The sequence below is a fragment of the Crassostrea angulata genome, chromosome 6 (assembly GCF_025612915.1).
Source record: "Crassostrea angulata isolate pt1a10 chromosome 6, ASM2561291v2, whole genome shotgun sequence".
In the NCBI taxonomy this organism is placed as follows: domain Eukaryota; kingdom Metazoa; phylum Mollusca; class Bivalvia; order Ostreida; family Ostreidae; genus Magallana; species Magallana angulata.
The window spans coordinates 47,541,973-47,560,022 of NC_069116.1; the positions used below are offsets into that span (position 1 = coordinate 47,541,973).

Consider the following 18,050-nt stretch of genomic DNA (forward strand, 5'->3'; position numbering starts at 1 on the left):
GCTCCGGTATAGTGGACTTCCCTGTGCTTTATGTATATCTATAGCAGTCAGTATAAACAGAATTATAGAGAATATCTATATTGTGTGAGTTTGTATTTTTTATATCCAACGAGTTGAAATGATGTATATATTTGCGAGGCTTGCCGAGCGAATATAACCATTTCAACGAGTTGGATAAAGCAAATATAGTATCACACAATTATAGATGTTCTATTTATCTCATACAATTTGATTTTCTATTATAAAGCTTTTGAGAGAGTCCCTTATATGACCCGAATAAAATTTTTTTTAACGATAAAAAAATAGATGATGCAACGTTTTGTTAAGCGGTTATTGTGATCTTGCGCAATACAAATTAGTATGTCATTTCGGAGATAAATCTAACTGTTCTGACACATATGCTACAATGTTATGTGTTTTTCTTCATAATTGTAATTTAAATCTCTGACAAAATCTTATCAAAATTTTATGTCATGTTTGGTAGTAGATATAGTTATGTTGAAAGTACTTGCTAATCTTTGAAAATAGGTCACTGAAGCGTTAAAGCGAATAGTTCGGACCGGACGTATTTGATAAAGCATCAACCGTTTGATATAGCAAAGGTTTATCACACGGGTAATACACACCACACGTATGAGATAGATGTCAATTTGAGAGTTAATGCAATGCTTGTGCTCAATATATGTATATTTACATCTCCCAAGTATTATTCTTTTTATTTCTTACGGAAACTTATAGTTAATTCATAGCTCTATAGAAACAGCCAGACTGAAATCTACACGCCCATTTATCGATTGGTCGAAATCTACAGCGGCTGAACTGACAAGAAAATGACAGGACAGATATCGACACGACCTGTTTATCGATTGGTCCAAACCTATAGCGACCTAGGAAAAGTCACGGACTGCACGAGATAATCATGACGATGTCAGACTAAAAGTCTCACAGGAGACGATTTGGCTGTTTCTTTTTGTTAACTTACTTACGTACATCAACAGTAATTTAGTGAATTTTACTTACTTTTCCTAATCAATTTATCGATTAACTTAAAGAAAGATGTTAATATAAACAATAAAATGCTTTCTTTCATGATTCATTCGGGTTATGAAGGTAGTGATCATTGTAGAAAAATTTCCATAACGCGCTAACGCGGGTTATGTATTTTTTCTGCAATGTCACCACCTTCATATCCCGAATGAATCACCAAAGAAAGCATTTTATTGTTTAAATAAATCTTACCTCCTGCTAAATTGTAAGGAAACAATTAGTGAACAGCAGTCACGTGGAGACCGTGTATATTCCATACACAGTTAGTACGAATTATATCTCCCCTTGAGTATTATAACGTCATTCTTAGAGTATTGTGACGTCCCGACCGGGCCGGAGGTGGAGCTTTTTGTATATCTATGTCATTCATTATAGGAAGGTATATGTCAGTTTGAGAGTTATTGCAATGTGTATCGTCTCGATCCGCTCAAATCGTCGTTTAACTGTATTCCACCTGTATCTAAAACGACGTGTAGTGAGCGAACGGATTGCTAGGTTTCGTTCGTCATCGAAAGCGGCCTAGATGGCCGAGTGGTTAGCGGGCATGCGTGTTTTGTATTTTGCTGAATGTGACAGCAATAATCTTGCATTTAAATTTATTTTTTTTAATGTAAATTTATTACCTCTTGAAACTTTAAAATCGGGTCTCGGCAAATTTCCGTTAACGGTTTTTAAGCGTATTTATTGACTATCTCTTGTCACATTCTTCCATTGCTAGGAACCAAGAATTTGCATTATATTTTTTTTCACCTTGCATATGAAACTCGTTTGCAATATTACAGGTATTTGATACTTGATATCAAAGATCTCAGTCACACAGTCACAAGAGAAATGGCAGACCTAGAACATAATTGCCGAGGTTTGTCTATAGGAGAAAATGGCTACAGTTTGGAAATGCATAAAGGAAACCATCGACTTAATGAGATCCCTGAGAGGGGATTCGAGGAAAATGAGATGTCTCAACATGCAAAAGCTTCAGGTCTGCAAGGGTCTAGAAATTGAGGTTACCAAACCGAGGAAAAATATAAAGAAAGCGGTAAATGGAATTCTACAATACATGACAACCCCATACAAGAACACATGGAACAACTTGGCGAAAACCATCAGGGACGTTTTGGAGAAAGATCTCGGATGTATGAAATACCGGAAACTGGAGCTAGAAAAAATGACCATTCATCTAAATTCGAAGCAACGGATTATATCAAAACTGGAATCCGCAATGATGGAGGGCATGGTTGGAATGGAGGATACCAGGAAAGCACGTTACATCATCAAGAAAGCGTTCTTTGCTATCCTGCACCAAATGCCCAGTTTATTGAACGTGGATACGGATTTCCACCAAATGCCCAGTATATTGATCGCGGCGACGGATTTCCACAATTAAATATTCATTTGCAACCCGGTTCAACGGCTTGGAATACTCAGGTACCATTAAACGTACAGTATCAAACAGTAGGGCAACCAGAAGGTCAGGAGGGGAAGAAGGAGAAGAAGCCGCGAAAGGTATGGTGGTACACAACAAGTCGGGTATTCTCTGCCGCTTTGATTATAACAAGTCTAGTGTCAGACTGGCTGGAATACTCGGATATGAATGATGCAATTGGTGACGTAAAAGACAAAGTTGGAGACTCTTTTAAACAGGAGTTTTGCAGTAAAGAGCCAAACGAAGATGAAACAAAACAGTTTTTGTATTTCACAATAGCTGGTACGGTTTTGGCTGCATTGCAGTTGGCTAACATAATTTACCAGATCGTTCAGAATCACAGATTACCCCCTGATACAGATATAAGAGACTGGCTAGACGAACGAACCGAAGTTTTTCTCGTCAACGCATTTGTTAAATTTCCCCAATCGTTCCTGATACATCGATATGAAAGTAACATATGTCTTAAATGTGGCACTGAAATAAACCCTAAAAAGATAAAAGGATTGTTCAATGGAATTTCTTCAATGGCAAGTTCTATCTGGCGTTATCTTACTTATGTCAAAGTCTCAGCTGGATCTGGGGGTTCTTGTAGCTGCTCAAGCTTGTTTGAAAAGTGCGCTGCACGCTGCGGGAAATGCATAAAAGGTTGCCTTTTGGGTTGCATCAAGTGCCTTTGTCCATGTTGCTGTTGTTGTATTGAGTAAGTCATGTACATTTAAACTATATCTTTTCAGTTTTACAATCTTTATAAAAAAAATTCCGGAGCAATAAGCTCTTCATTCTTTGCTCTCATTATTCAATTTTAATTCCTTGTTTATGTTTTATGATTTAGTTGTAAAACATTTCTTCCCTGCTGCTGTGTCTACGTCATTTGTAAAAATTCCAAGATGTCTACTGAAAGTGCCTGCAAAGGTGGATGTAAGCTGTGTGAACCAGATTCGTCCTCCTTGTTAGCGGATCTAGCTAGTTTTCCAACATCACTCGTCGCTTTTCTGAACGTGCTAAGGTTTATCAAATACGCCTGCACAATTGACATATCGTTGGTCAGTGATTTTGTTTACGACACTGTACTAGGCTGCCTGTGGGACTGGGTGTTTAAATGAAGATGTTCAAGTACTCGATAAACATAATATTTCAAACATCAGTGAATAAAACGGTTCCAGCTTCATATGAGATCAATCGTTACATATAAACGTACAATAAATAATACTTTCGATAATGTTAGGGTATAGATGTTATGCTTGATAGAATTGACAAAATTACATGTATAAAGACAAAAGTACTTTTTCGCTACTGCAGTAAACGTGTTTGCATTAAATAATATTTTTTTATTATAAATTTATATATTTTATTTTTTAATTTATATATTTTTATATATAATCCATTTATAAATTCATGTTATTTTTGTATTATTTCCTAACGCTGACGAACGCTGATTTAGTCTTGCATATACATGTATATTTGATTAATATGTAAAAAAAAAAAAAGAAAAAAAAGAACAACCCCACATTTTTTAAAATTTTAATTACGGACCATTGTGGCGATACACTGTAGACTCATTAATATTCATGGAGATTCATTCATTACTTGTACCCCATATCCACGAGTTCACATTCACATTTAATAATTGAACATATGTCTGTAAACATAGTAACAAATCCATGTAATTAAAATCTTAACGAACTTTTATTAATTATAAATCCACAAAAAAATGTTTCCATGAATAAAATGATTTTACAGTTAAGATTATGTAAATGATAAAGATGCTTGCTTAACACTTTAATCAATAAATCGAGAAAGATAAAAACCCTTTATTTTAATGAATTCAATTTCCCCCTGAAAATAACATTTTTATCACGCTTTTTGCAAACTATGGTTTTCAATGCCATTTTATTATTGTACTATTATTTAATCTTAGCGTATTGTATAGTTAAAACAAAACCGTATTTAAAGATTCTTTGTGAATTTTTTGTACACCGTACTTTCATTTATTGAGTTTTGTTTCTAACCATATTTAATCAAGGAATTTTGTAGTTTTATCCCTGAGACATTCATTAAAGTGACAGTGAAATTGTTTAGCATTTTTATTGCTACCACTGTTACGACAATAAATACAGATGTATATAAAAAATTACAAAAACATCCACTTAAAAAAGTGATAGGAAAATTTTATAAAATGTTTGGTGATTATAATTTAGGTTTGCTGTAATGCAGATACGATGTCTCCATTATACGAATTTTATTACAGAATATCCTTGTAAATGAATGATATTCAAGGCGAGTGGTTGCAATTGAACTGCAATTTAGTTTGAACGTCCCTGCTCTTTATGCTATTGCAGAGATTTGTATTCTTGAATTGCGACGTTGTCTTATCGCAGTGCAACGTTCCAACCTATATTTAAGTAGAATTTGGTTTAAATGCCTAGCAGGTAAGATAACTTTGTATGCTGACATTGAAAAATCTATTTTGAGTCAGGTTTACCTTTGTGGACTTTCCAGATATTTACAACAAAACAAAGCCTCAACAACAACAACAACACAATTTCTTTCAAAATTTCTACTGATCAACAGAGAAAATTAATGTTTGAACAGATGTTGTTAATCTGTATTTAAGGTGCTGATCATATACAATTGTCTGCAACTTTTCAATTACTTTTGTGTCTTCGACCTTCAGTGAGTAATCCGGGATGGGGGTGTGACTTTACTCAGTAATTAAAGTATTTTTCAATCCGAGAATTGTACATTGTATTTAAAAAATTCCAAAAGATTTTGATTCTATGACATTACGGAATTTCTTATTCTATTCTTAGTAATTTCATCGTGTACGACTCACTTGGCGAGCTGTATTAATCGTATTATGGGTGTTGGTTTGGCCATTGCGATGTTCGTTACAAGTCTGTCAGTTGATAGTTTCCCTCCTCTAACCCGCCCTATACACTGTATAAATTACATGTATGTAATTGTTTTTATGTTAACGTTATGTAAAATTTGTTTCTTGACTTAAGGTATTGTAATTTAATATATGTATTAAATAAGAAATGAAAAGATTCATTTTTGAGGTGAAACGTAGGGAAAAATAAAACTAACCACTTTGGTCGCTGGAAGGACTCATCGTTTCCTCTTAAACGAAAAATTTTATCCGTAATTCTTTTCGTTGGTTATTTTATAAGAATTATGATCAAATGTCAATTTATCGAAATTATTTTTTAACATAAGTATATATACCTATCTAGGGTGAGGTGAGTGAATATTATTTTTTTCTTTAAAGCTGACATGAATTAATAATTATACGCATTATTTTCCTTTTATCTCCGACTACCGCCATATTAGTTGTCGATTTCTACTGTTCTGTTCATTGCTACACACACACTATATAAGGCCGAGAATAATTATTCATGCTCCACCGCATTCAGGAATTTCATACACCCAAACACGTTCTTGGACGAAAAGACGCACAGAAAAGTGTTTTGAAGAAAAATAATATGCCAACCACTGCACTGGCAAGATATGTCCAATACGACGAAACAAGACAGGCTGAAATCCAGGCGCACATACTTCAAACATTCCTCGATAATTGTAGACCGTTTTCCTGTGTATGTTATGACATCGCATATGCGCAAACCACACACGGTGGCAGATCGAGCAATGTCAATTATCGCATGGATTTTATAAACGGGGCGTTTTTTGTAAGAACGGATGGAAACGTTGTTACCTTCTTGGATTTACTATCATTTAGCTGCTGAGTTGGATGTAGTGTCATCGGGGTTTTCAAGAAGATGCAGATGTTATGCACGCTGTATGAACGACATCGTGTTCGATGTGCATGCGAAGTAAGGCAACACAGTCTGTGCAAAATAATACGGATACCTTGGACATCCTTTCAAAGAATAGATATGTTTTGTATTTCATTGATTGTTGTTTTCTTTATTCTTTATTACTACATTTTACCACAAAGTGTATTTCATGCATTAAGAAGTCCGGGCAACGTGAATGCCTCGATCGGAAAGCAACCGATCGTAACTTTCGCAACCGGTATATTTACCCCAGTGGCAGTAGAGGAGAGATAAAAAATAATATGGCGACCAATTGCTTTTATGAATTCATGTCAGCTTTAAAGAAACTCCTTCTGTTTAGATATTTCATATCCTCAATACTTATAAGTTTTTTGTACAAGTATGTTGAATGTTGGAAAGTTTGAAGTTGGATATAGGGTGAAAATGTTAGTAATGGAGATAAGCTTAAGAATGTAAGTTATCTTTGTATCTATACCTGTAATTTCAACAATAACATAACCATGAATTTATACCAAAAGGCAAACCATTTACATAATAATTGCTGTCCCACGTTTCTAAACTCCAAAGCTCAAATATTGAGGTATAAGCAAGATACAGAGTTTAAAATTTTTTGTTTTGTAAACAAATCGTGAGCTTTGTTATGGTTTACATATATGTTTTATTGGTATAAGTCTCAATCAAATGTTCCTTTTTCGGTTTATCATATTATCTATAAACACATTGAATCAGGTTACCTTGTTTGCCACGAGTCATTTGGTCAAAGAAATGGTAATCCCATACTTTACATTATTTGTAAACAAATATAAGACTCGAGCTTTGTATACATAATAATGATTTTTTACCTCTGTATCTCTCTTATAGCTTGACTTTCAACATTCAAGATTTGGTCAATCATTCAAAATGAGCAAGTAAATCATTTTATACATAAAAAAAGAAAAAGAAAATTTTGATCTAAAATCGTGTCCCAAGTCCCTATAAACCGGTTTAGGATTCTAACATTATGTGCTTTGAAGTCCTGACAATAGGAGTTTTTTGCTTCTTTTAATTTGTAACTATTACCCATTTATTTGTCGTCTTATGGATAGAAGTAGCAGAGTACGTAGACATATTTTCAAAATGGTAGCAATTTTCATTTCATTTCTGCCTCTTTTTTCCATGCCCTTAATATTAATATTAATGCTAATACTAATTTGACTTTGCTTTTTATGTTTAAGTTGAAAAAAAATCGTAAAAGAAATTTAACAAGAAGAACTTCGCTATACAGAAAGACGTATCAACTTAAGAACACGAAATATTTCGAGATTAAGAAAAGTCCATAACAAAAAAGAAGTAGTAAAGGGACCGACTAAATGACGAGATTTATGGGAGGATATCTGAGAAAAATGAAAAGTTTTCAGATGTTACAGATTTGCAAAATTTTTAGAAAGGGATCTGGAAAACTTGGATACCTAAAAGACGAAGAACATTAGTACATTCGTAGATTGCTTCAACACGTCAGTTCCATGTTGATACTTAGAGCTGACATTCATAAATACGTATATTTCATTATATATCCGACTACTGCCATATTAATTGTCGATTTCTATTGTTCTGCTCAAAGAATCAATTTCTTTTGTGTTATTTTGATTATGGTTTTTTTTTAAACAAATGATTTACTACAATGTGTAATACATGCATTTAGAAGTCCGTGAAACCAGAGTACCTGCATCAGAAAGCAACCGATCGTAACTTTCCAGACTGGTATATATATCCCGTTGAGGAGCCGATCAAAAACTAATATGGCGACCAAATGATGTTATGAATTCATGTCAGCATAAAAGCGTTTGGTCGCCATATTAGTTTCGATCGCTCCTCTACTGCCACTGGGGTATATGTACCTACATGTGCCCAACACCTTTCTTAGAATGTCCTTGATTGTTTGATCATCGCTGTACTTTTATATTGTTGTTGATTTCACATCTTGTGTGGCCAGTGTAATTTCTCCACAAACTGATGAAATGTATCAAGCTCCTCCTCATCTTATTGACGGTTATCTAGAGTTTAGACCATTTCAGAAACACAGACGCTTTTTGTGTCCAGAAATCTGAGTTTTGTCTTAGTACTGTATTTACTGAGCTAGTTTCTGCAGGTTGTTCAGGGGTGAAAAGGCACTCCCGGCTTATCCATATCTTTTATTTACATCTGCTTTCCATCCTCCCGGCCTTGTCCGTTGTGGCTCCAAGGTAAATGAATGTTTGCACCTCCTCTACTTCCTAGTTGTTTAGGTTTATGGCATTGTTCTTTTGTCTATTCATCCTCATGATTTAAGAAGTTTTTAATGATAATATTAAATCCTGGGTATATCTTGTGATATCGTTCGGCTTAATTTAGTGGAATAAATCCGAGAGCAATAGAGATCTTTTTTTACATTATTTAGTCCATCTGGTTACTAGCCTGAAAATAAGAATGATAAGAATATGAAATCACAATTTTGGTGTTGTTTCAAAAGGAAAAAACTGTTAAAAATATTATATTTCTTTTACACTTATGGCAGAAATTACAACAGTTGAAGCGCCCGGAAAAATTGCAAACTGTGCGACTTTGAGTTTATAAATAAATTCACATACACTAATTAATTAATTAGTGTATGTGAATTTATTTATAAACTCAAAGTCGCACAGTTTGGATCCATTTATGATTATGTGCAATGCAAAGGCTGTGAACTATGATGACAAATTATGCGTGTCCTTCTAGTCAAAATCCGGCTAAAAGAATCTTGTTACTGTCTGCAAGTGTTATTATTGCAATAATTATTTGAATTCATAAAGTATTTTTGATATGCATAAACTGAAAGTGTTAAAATGCTAACATTTTTTGCATTGATTATATACTTATGTATTCATTATGTATTCATATTTTTGTGCCTCCTTCCTTCCTTGTTTAAGTAAGTTTTTATCCATTTAAATATGCCAGTATATGTATGTGCTAAGTTCCCGGAGGAATAGATATGGCAATTAAACGACATTTTAAAATGCATTAATCGGACAGAATTTTGCATGATCTTGTAAAGATCATGCAAATATATATATATATATATATATATATATATATATATATATATATATATATATATATATATATATATATATATATTGAAACACAATAAAATCCACAGTGGTCGGCGAGTTATAGATAAAAATTAAATAAGAAAACACGAAAAACGTTCAATATAGCTTAAGCGCTTTCATTTTAAAATCTTCAGAAGCTATATAATGAATTATATAGCTTCTGAAGATTTTAAAATGAAAGCGCTTAAGCTATATTGAACGTTTTTCGTGTTTTCTTATTTAATATATATATATATATATATATATATATATATATATATATATATATATATATATATATATATATATATATATGGGTGTGTGTCTGTGTGTGTATTTGTGGTTGTGCATTAAAGTGTTTTGTTTGTAACAAGAGTCAAATGCAAGATATTGTATATTGAAAGTAATTCTGTTTTTTCCATTTTTAAATTACATGTATTTTATTTCAATAAATGGTGCTTTTTCTCAGCTTCTGTAAAGACTTCATTCATATAAATAAGCATTGCTCTGGTATATCTTTTCTAATCAAATTATCTTATCATAATTTCTATTAAAAATTTCATTGTTCTAGAATTTTACATTTTTATTTCCCATTTTTAATTGATTGTAATCAGAACGTTTCAGTATTCATTGGTTTAATTTTTATCTATCTATCTCTTCCTTTCCCTAACATTATTTGGGAATCTGTACCTCTGCTTTCGCAAGTTCGATGCGTACAACCAGCTGCAAAACACTGCACTATTAAGCACGAATGTTACTATGAACGCTTATGTACCCGGAATAGGGAAATAAAAATGAAAACAAATGAATCATGAAAGAAATTAATTTCTTGTTAAAAGTATCTGCTAAGCGAAATTCTTAGGAAAACAGAGAAAGCCTAAAACAGTCATGTATTAGATGACACGTTTATTGAACAAATTTAAAATTGTTCACCAATGTTGAATTGACTGATATGATCCGCCAATTGATTTGTCATACCCTATAAACATAGATGAGTTATCGATCTTTTTCTAACACACCAAGTCAACAGTAGGCGTTAATAAGACGTTTAAAAAGTAAGTACAACTTGTATTTATCTGCAAACGTATATAAGTATACATTTATTTGCACTTCTATGAAACTTTAGTTTGTATTTTGCCTGTAATAAACGAACTTAAGATGTTGTGATTGATGTATTTTACTGTTTCCGGTGGCACGAAATGAGGTCTTATTCAAATAATAAAATGGTATCGATAAACGTTTATGGGCAATTCTGCATTATATTTTGTTAGCAGAACCTTGTGTAGAAAAAAAATCGTTTAAAAATGGGTACTTTGAAAGAATAACAAGAGAGCGCGCCATCTTAGATGCCGTCTCTCTTCATCACCAATTTATCCTTTAAAATGTTAAACAGGACACTTGCGCCAATTCACCTTCCTTTATAAATGATTCTGATTTAAGATCACTTCTTCAGTTTAATTCTTTTGAAGTCTATACCAAAAGAATTAATTGTTTTTTTTTTTGGGGGGGGGGGGGGGTATACATCCGAAATCGAAAAATCATTGTCTTTTCCAATAACCAATCGCATGACAGGGATCTCATGTGCCGTACTTTTGCTTTGTATGGAAGCCAGGGAGTTGTCAGTTTTCAAATATTTACGCAAGAAATCAGCGGGTTTGTTAATGTTCATTTAAAAAAGAAGTATACCGGATGTGATAACTCAAAGAAGAATCATTTATAAAGGAATACAAATCGGTCACACATGTAGTTTAACAATTTAAATGATAAACTAGCTGATAAGGCGAGGCGGTATCCAAGATGGCGTCCTCCCTTGTTCCTTTTTCTCCGAGGTACCCACTTTTTCAACGACGCTTTTTTCTACACAAGTCCCTTTAGTATGTTTTTAAGAATACTACACCTTATCAAGGTCTCAGGTATAATAGGTTGTTTTTCAGTTGAAAAAAAATATCGGACAAATTCTTAAAACCGTCATAAATGCTTACTGGTATTCCAAGAGGCAGTTACTCATTTCCATGCATCTGTTTCCATTTATGACATAATCACAGATACCATTTCAATCAATTTGACTAAAACTGTACTTGAAATTGTTGAAGTATTTAAATTTCCTTGTGTTAGTTTCAAATACATGTATGATGATAAATTTTAACACCATCCAAAAAAATATACTTACTTTGAAAATATTTACCATTCACAGAGATGGATTTACTGGGTGGATGTGTAAAACAAAATTTACAATACGATAGTATCGTACTTTCTTACTTACATACCCTAATCATTACAATAGTGTTTTTAGTACTATGTTACAAGACATGTCAGTTTTATTTTTATTTTTTGTTTTTGGAAATGATTTTTGTGTGACGTAACTGTTACAGAATTTACAATCATTTCATTTTGACTTTTTAAAATTAAAATGACATAGACAAGAAATTCACTTTTATCTGGAAGACAATTATTCATCACCGTACGCCCCAGTGTTTGGTAACATAAAAAAGTGGAATACATGTATTGCATTTTGTTTTCCTTTTAACCTTTAGGCTGACATCACCAGATTTCTATTTTTAAATTTAAAAATATATCTTTGTCACCAAAAGACTTAATTCCAGAAATAAGGGTAGGGGTGTCATTTCTATTGTAAAAACTCCGTTGAATGCCAAAGAAGTAGCAATGAAATTTTATAAAGCAATGAAATTATATAAAGCATAGGTTGATATATGATGTTTTTGTGGGGTTTTTTTTGTATAGAAAACTCCATTGAGGTTTTTTTATGTTCTGTCACTTTCTGTTCAAAAGGGAAAAAATCAACATTTAAATGGGTGATTTTATCAATATTTTTGTAAAATTATGATACTGTTATGTAAAAAGGTTTATTTCTAAATCATTATTTCAGAAAATTGAAATTGCCAAAAAAAAAATCATTATGCCAGAAAAGGGGGGTTATCCATATCTCAATTTCAAGGTAAGAAAGTGGCCTAAAAAATAATGTATATATAAAAACATCTTAATGTTGAAGTGTTTAAAAGACCCCAAAACATTCATTGACAAATAAAGTTAGACTGGAACGTCCAGGTCCTCTTAAACATAGATTGTATGACTACGGAATAGTAAAATCAACTTTTTGTATACATGAACATGTTAATTGGATTGTGTTTTAGTAGAGACATTCCAAAGGTCAAAATTAAAATTAAAGGTGGCATATTTTCTTAATTAGCCCCTTTAAAGATAGTGGTCTTGCTTACTTCCTTATTAACTTGCTTACTTGCTTTTTTAACTTACTTACTTATTTATTTACTTACTTATCCTTTCCTGTCCCGGAGGACGCATGAGACCGTGTAACAAAAGACGCCACTAACGACACTCGCTTGCAACAACCTACACCTCTCTCTAACAGTAACCCCCCCCCCCCCCCCCCCCCAAGTTTTTTTTTCTCACTTTCTCCAGTGTGCATCTCCAGCTGGTAGCCTTGGTCTTCTTCGCATTCTCTTTCCATAGGGAACCCAAGTGGACGAAGTTCAGTTCTAATGTTAAGTTCGAACTGTTGCCTATTCGGAGAACATGGATTTCCCATTTCAAACGTCTTCTTTTGATTGTTCGCGAAAGCTTGATCGTTGTTGTACTTTCATTTAGTTGCTGATTTGATATCCTGTGTGGCCAGTGTATCTTCAAAATTCTCTGAAGACATTTCTGATGGAATGCATCAAGCTTCTTCTCAGCTTTCTCGGTGGTTCACCATAGTTAAGCTGACATTTGCGTCGAATATTCTCAGCTTGGTCTTTGTGCTGTATTGAGTTGCTTTTCATACGTTGTTAAGAAATGAAAAGGCACTCCTGGCTAATTCTTGTCTTTTCTTTATATTTGTTTTTGTCACTTTGGTCATGTCCATTGTGTCTACAAGGTAAAAAAATGTTCAAACCTCGTCTACTTTCTTGTTGTTTAGGTTGTTGGCATCTTTCTTTTTTTATTACTTATCCTCATGGTTTTTTTTAATTGACATTACTATCTAATCTTGTATATTTTTGGGACATCGTTCAGCCTTGTTGTCTTCTCTTGCTAGATACACAGTGCTAGGTAAAAGTAGCCAAGGAACAATAAATTTTCTATCGGAAGTGCTGAAACATAAATAAATAATTAAGATTTCAACTGCTTCATTTTGTCATTCAGGTTACTAATCTTAAAATAAGAACGATAATAAGAAAATGACAGGCGTAATTTTTGTGCTGTTTTTTTTTAAATAGTTGTAAATTTGGTATTTGTTTTTTAGATTTATGTCAGGCGTTGAACTAGCTGAAGACACCGGAAAAAGCATTTTCAACTGTAGATTTAGAGTACGTGAATTTAATAATAAAATTAAAGACGCACAGTTAGGACACATATATAATGATGTGCCTTGTAAAGACTGTGAAAAATCGATACTTAAAGAAGCATGTGAGCTAAATAAGGAATGTGGTCGTTTGATAGAACACTATTCTAAGGATGAAATTTCTCCATCCCAGATCTCAAAGGTTTGCTGCGATACCTCTTCAAAAGGTAAAATCAGTAGAATTTGGATTTGGAAATTAAACAACTGTATCAAAGAAAACACTTTTTAATACATAGCGTATACATTCTAAGGAAAACATTTTAATATTTTTTTAATTAACTGCTTAAACGTATCATAGAACAACTGTATTTCTATTAGACATTACAAAACGAAACAGAATACAATACACATCAATACCACATACGCATAAACACTAAATTACATATATAATAAAAATGTCATTTTGTTTATAAAAGCAAGATTAAAATAATTGTCTTTTACAGAGGACTTTGACAATGCTTCCCAAGACAACACATGTATTAAAATGGTCATGTCAAAGACAAGAAAACGCATACGTCAATACAACGACCACCTTGATGATCTAAATTACAAGAATGGAGATGGAAGACCTTTTAAGAAGTGTAAAGAGAGAATTCTACGAGAATGTCAGGGTCTTGTTGAAGAGTTACAGAGAGCAAAAAACCAGTTTCAGGAAAGCAACATGAAGAACAAATGCCCATGCGATTGTAAGCACATTTTTTGAAAATATCAAGATCAGAATAAAACATTTCATTTCAGAACTATCATTCAACATGCACTCAGACATATGATAATAAAAATAGTATGTTTATATTTTTAGTAATACTGTTAGGGTAATTATATGAACGAATTTCTATTGTTTCACTTTACTTTGCATTTAAACATACAATGAGTATATCCACTAAATATCTCTTTTCCTCTTGTAATAAACAGATGGTATCGAATGTGAAGACATGCATGTGGAACTGAGGGGTGGGAAAAAAGGAAGTGAGTTGATAAAGAAAAAGTTATCAATATTTTTTTTACTTTCATTTTTTTTTTTTCATAGACGGAAAAATGTTTGTTACGTTTCGGAATCAAGATTGACAACCAATTTGTAATCTTTCTAGTTTTTCCTATTTCTTTGTAAATAACCACAAACAACATGTGCTTCCTAAGCTTGCTTGCTGTCACAGTACATTTGACACAATTGCAGTTTTTTGTGGTACAGTGTTGTATCGAATGATTCTCTTTGTATTGACGACCCCTTTAACTGTGCCCATATAGTAAACCAAACACATGAAAATAATGTTTAAATATTTAAATCCCAATCATTCAAGCGAATTAGCAAATGCTTTTGTTTGTTTGAAATAAATGTATGTATGATTTAAAAGAAAATTTTTAAAAAATATTTTCTAAAATTATAATAATTTCTTCAGGGTCAAATGTGAAGCAGCATCAACACGATTGCGGCTATCACAGCGTTAGTTCAGATAAACGTAGGTATCATAACTCTTCTGAAAAGGGAGAGAAAGAGAGAGAAAAAGGCAGATTGGATAAATAAAAAAAATATTAGTACTAGTATACCAAGAAAATAACTTCGTTCAAGAACGGGTTTTTTTTTCATTGTGATCATAGATTATATAGATTAAAAATCATAAATATAGATGTATGGAAAGAATAATTACCAACAACTTTACCACTCTACACATATATTATATTTGCTTCGAAGATATCATTTAAAAGTGTAAAACGAGAGAATTACAAAATAACAAAAATGTCAACGTCTTTATTACAGAAGCTTTAAATATTATTTGTATATAAAATTAAATGAAATTTTTCTTTCTAAACAGTGAGAAGGGAGCCAACAGAATCCTTGGATGATAATCAACGTGCTTATGCAGGTAAATTTAGACTTAAATATTGCTTTAGCTGCACAGACACGAGGTTCAGGCTTCATAGCCATAAAGCTTAATTCAAAATCATCATTATGATAAAAGATTTCAATATTACTTTTAAATAAATTACTCTCTTGAAAGCAAGAGTATGATTACAAATTGCGTTTGTCCTAAGTGCATTTTGAATTATCGTAGTAAGAAACGATAACTCATTCTCAGAAACTACTCGACCGAAACATCTGAATACAGATACTCACACCGTGGCGCCTAGCAGCTCATTTGACATAGCAGATCTCAAAGGGCAATGCGTAACGTTGGAGGTTAGCATGGATGACAGCAACGCCACCGATGCATAGAACATTTCCATTTATTCACTGCAATAATTATTAACACATTTTTTTGCTTACATATTTTTATTTAAATTCTTCATCGTTATACTGCTGGAATTGAACATATCTTTTGTATAATTACATACCAGTATAATTGTTTTATACTTATCATATTTTTAGATTTTCGTCTGTTGTAATTTTTGAATTTTGAATCAGATTATAATAAAAGATATAATGAATATTTTTTAATGTTTTTCATTTAGGATTGCCTGTGATTCATTCATTAGTCATATTTTTGTTTTGTAAATGCCTTATTAGTCCCTACCGGTTTTCACCGGAGGGGACAATAGCTTTCCTCAGCGTCCGTCAGTCTGTCCGTCTGTCTGTCTATCTGTCTGTCCGTCCGTCCGTCTGTCTGTCCCACTTCAGTTTTCCACACTTTTGTTCCTCTATGCGTTGGAGGAATAATATGAAATTTGCTGAACAGCTTCAAAATGTCAAACTACAGATCAAATTTACACTTTTTTAACGTCTTGTTGACATATTTTCGAGAAAATTGATTTTTTATATTCCAATTTTTTAATGATCGGGTTCGGTGTGTATTGAATAAAGGAGGAAAGTATGTAGTCGGTAATAATAATATCGTGCATTACTTGGACCATTCCTTTTATTTTTTCTAACAAACAAATAAGTTCTGTAAAATAGTGTCAAGCATTGTGTTGTAAATTTAATTGACAGGGTTTTTTGTATAATTACAATTGGGTTCGTTATCGGGTTGGTCTGTTAGGACGGTAAGGAATAATATTCTGCATAACTAGTGCATTGTTTTCACAATTTTCTACAATCCGGTAGGGGACGTGTATTGCTTATGCAATACTCTCAAAATACTTGTTATATTTGTTTTAGACTGTAAATAGAAATTGTGGTTCTAAAGGTAGACTGGGACACCTGTCGATTTTTCGGTTATAAATTTTATTTATTTAATTTTCACAGTAACCAGATGGGTCCGATCCAAGGTATCTCCCCGCGATGCATGTTAAACTCATCATACACTTTCGTTTATAAGTCAACCCGCGTTCTTTGTTACTTCTGACCCGCTCTCTTACTAGAGTTTGTGCTTTGCAAGTGAAAGAGTTCCATCCATCAAAACTAAAATTGCAAATTCAAGAAACAAATGGCCTTATTCTATTCATTCAACAGTTGTCAACGTTTTACTTCTATGTGTAATCTAAGTAAGTTCCCAATAAATTCTCTCGTTACGTACACAGGTACTTGGGGACGGGACCTCCCCCCCCCCCCCCTCCACCAGTATTCCAATCTGTTCCAACCCAAGTTGCCAACCTTCTTCTCCTTTTATACCAGTGGTATATATATATATTATACATAGCTATTGATAGCTTATTTCGCTTTGATTGTGAATTCTTTTAGTGTAGCATACATCAACATATGATTAAAAAAAGAGCTTAATTGTTTGCGTGATTGAATTCACGTTTGTAACAGATATAGAAGTGAGAATTTACACGAATAAGAAGAGAATGTTTAAACATAGAATTAAGCAAACCATAAAGAATAAAAGAGAAACAAAGTGAAAGTGGATGAATATGAAAAAACCCCCAATAAAGTGACATACAATTGTAATTGCGTAAAAAATTACAAAAACAAAAACAAAACCAAAAGGTGACGTTACAAAGACGCAGGTGGACGTGATGCTCTGTATTTTTTTGACGATTTTTCCCAGAATCAAAGTTTGTTTGTTGAAGTGTTGCATTTTGGATCTTTACACTGTTGTGTGCATACATCACCTCACGTTTTGGGACCTTATCTTTTGTGTAAATAAGTTTGGTTCTTTGTAATATATGTTTTGATTTCTTCTGTGATTTCTGTTCACTCGTTTACCTGTGGATTAATTTACCTGGAGATGGCGGACTTCGACTCAGCTACAGTTGATAAAAATCCAAGCCGTTTTTGGTAAAAGAGCAATGATCTCCGCGGCTCTATTGATAAACAGATCACTGATTTTGATCAAACAGGTAATCGGTAACGATTTTTTGTGTGTTCAACTGGACAGAAATATATGATGAATTTATCTGAAAAGTCAAAAGAGTAGGCTTCAGCTATTCTCACAGGGTATTGATATCAATAATGTGTCTCACCA

At 32.9% G+C, this 18,050-nt stretch overlaps 1 protein-coding gene and 1 pseudogene across 3 annotated transcripts; both read left to right on the plus strand.

Annotated features, from left to right (window-relative positions):
* Window positions 1-1,878: 1,878 nt before the first annotated feature.
* LOC128189982 (uncharacterized) lies at window positions 1,879-5,320 on the plus strand (annotated as a pseudogene).
* A 5,014-nt stretch (window positions 5,321-10,334) lies between these two features.
* LOC128189450 (uncharacterized) lies at window positions 10,335-16,254 on the plus strand. 3 transcript variants are annotated; one of them, XM_052861064.1, is made up of 7 exons: window positions 10,335-10,408; window positions 13,612-13,877; window positions 14,154-14,396; window positions 14,623-14,676; window positions 15,108-15,167; window positions 15,522-15,572; window positions 15,786-16,251. In XM_052861064.1, the coding sequence occupies exons 2-7, from the start codon at window positions 13,616-13,618 to the stop codon at window positions 15,920-15,922; spliced, it is 807 nt and encodes a 268-aa protein (XP_052717024.1). In that variant the 5' UTR covers window positions 10,335-10,408; window positions 13,612-13,615; the 3' UTR covers window positions 15,923-16,251. The 3 variants fall into 3 exon arrangements, with proteins under 3 accessions (XP_052717024.1, XP_052717025.1, XP_052717022.1); XM_052861062.1 differs by lacking the exon at window positions 10,335-10,408 and adding an exon at window positions 10,943-11,182 and having other exon boundaries at window positions 15,786-16,253; XM_052861065.1 differs by lacking the exons at window positions 10,335-10,408; window positions 15,108-15,167 and adding an exon at window positions 10,942-11,182 and having other exon boundaries at window positions 15,786-16,254.
* Window positions 16,255-18,050: the final 1,796 nt, after the last annotated feature.

Coding starts and splice junctions, on each gene's coding strand:
- LOC128189450 (XM_052861062.1), top strand. CDS start 11,151: ATGGCGTCCTCCCTTGTTCCTTTTTCTCCGAG. Junction 14,397..14,622: donor GAACAAATGCCCATGCGATT/GTAAGCACATTT, acceptor TGTAATAAACAG/ATGGTATCGAATGTGAAGAC. Junction 15,168..15,521: donor CAGCGTTAGTTCAGATAAAC/GTAGGTATCATA, acceptor CTTTCTAAACAG/TGAGAAGGGAGCCAACAGAA.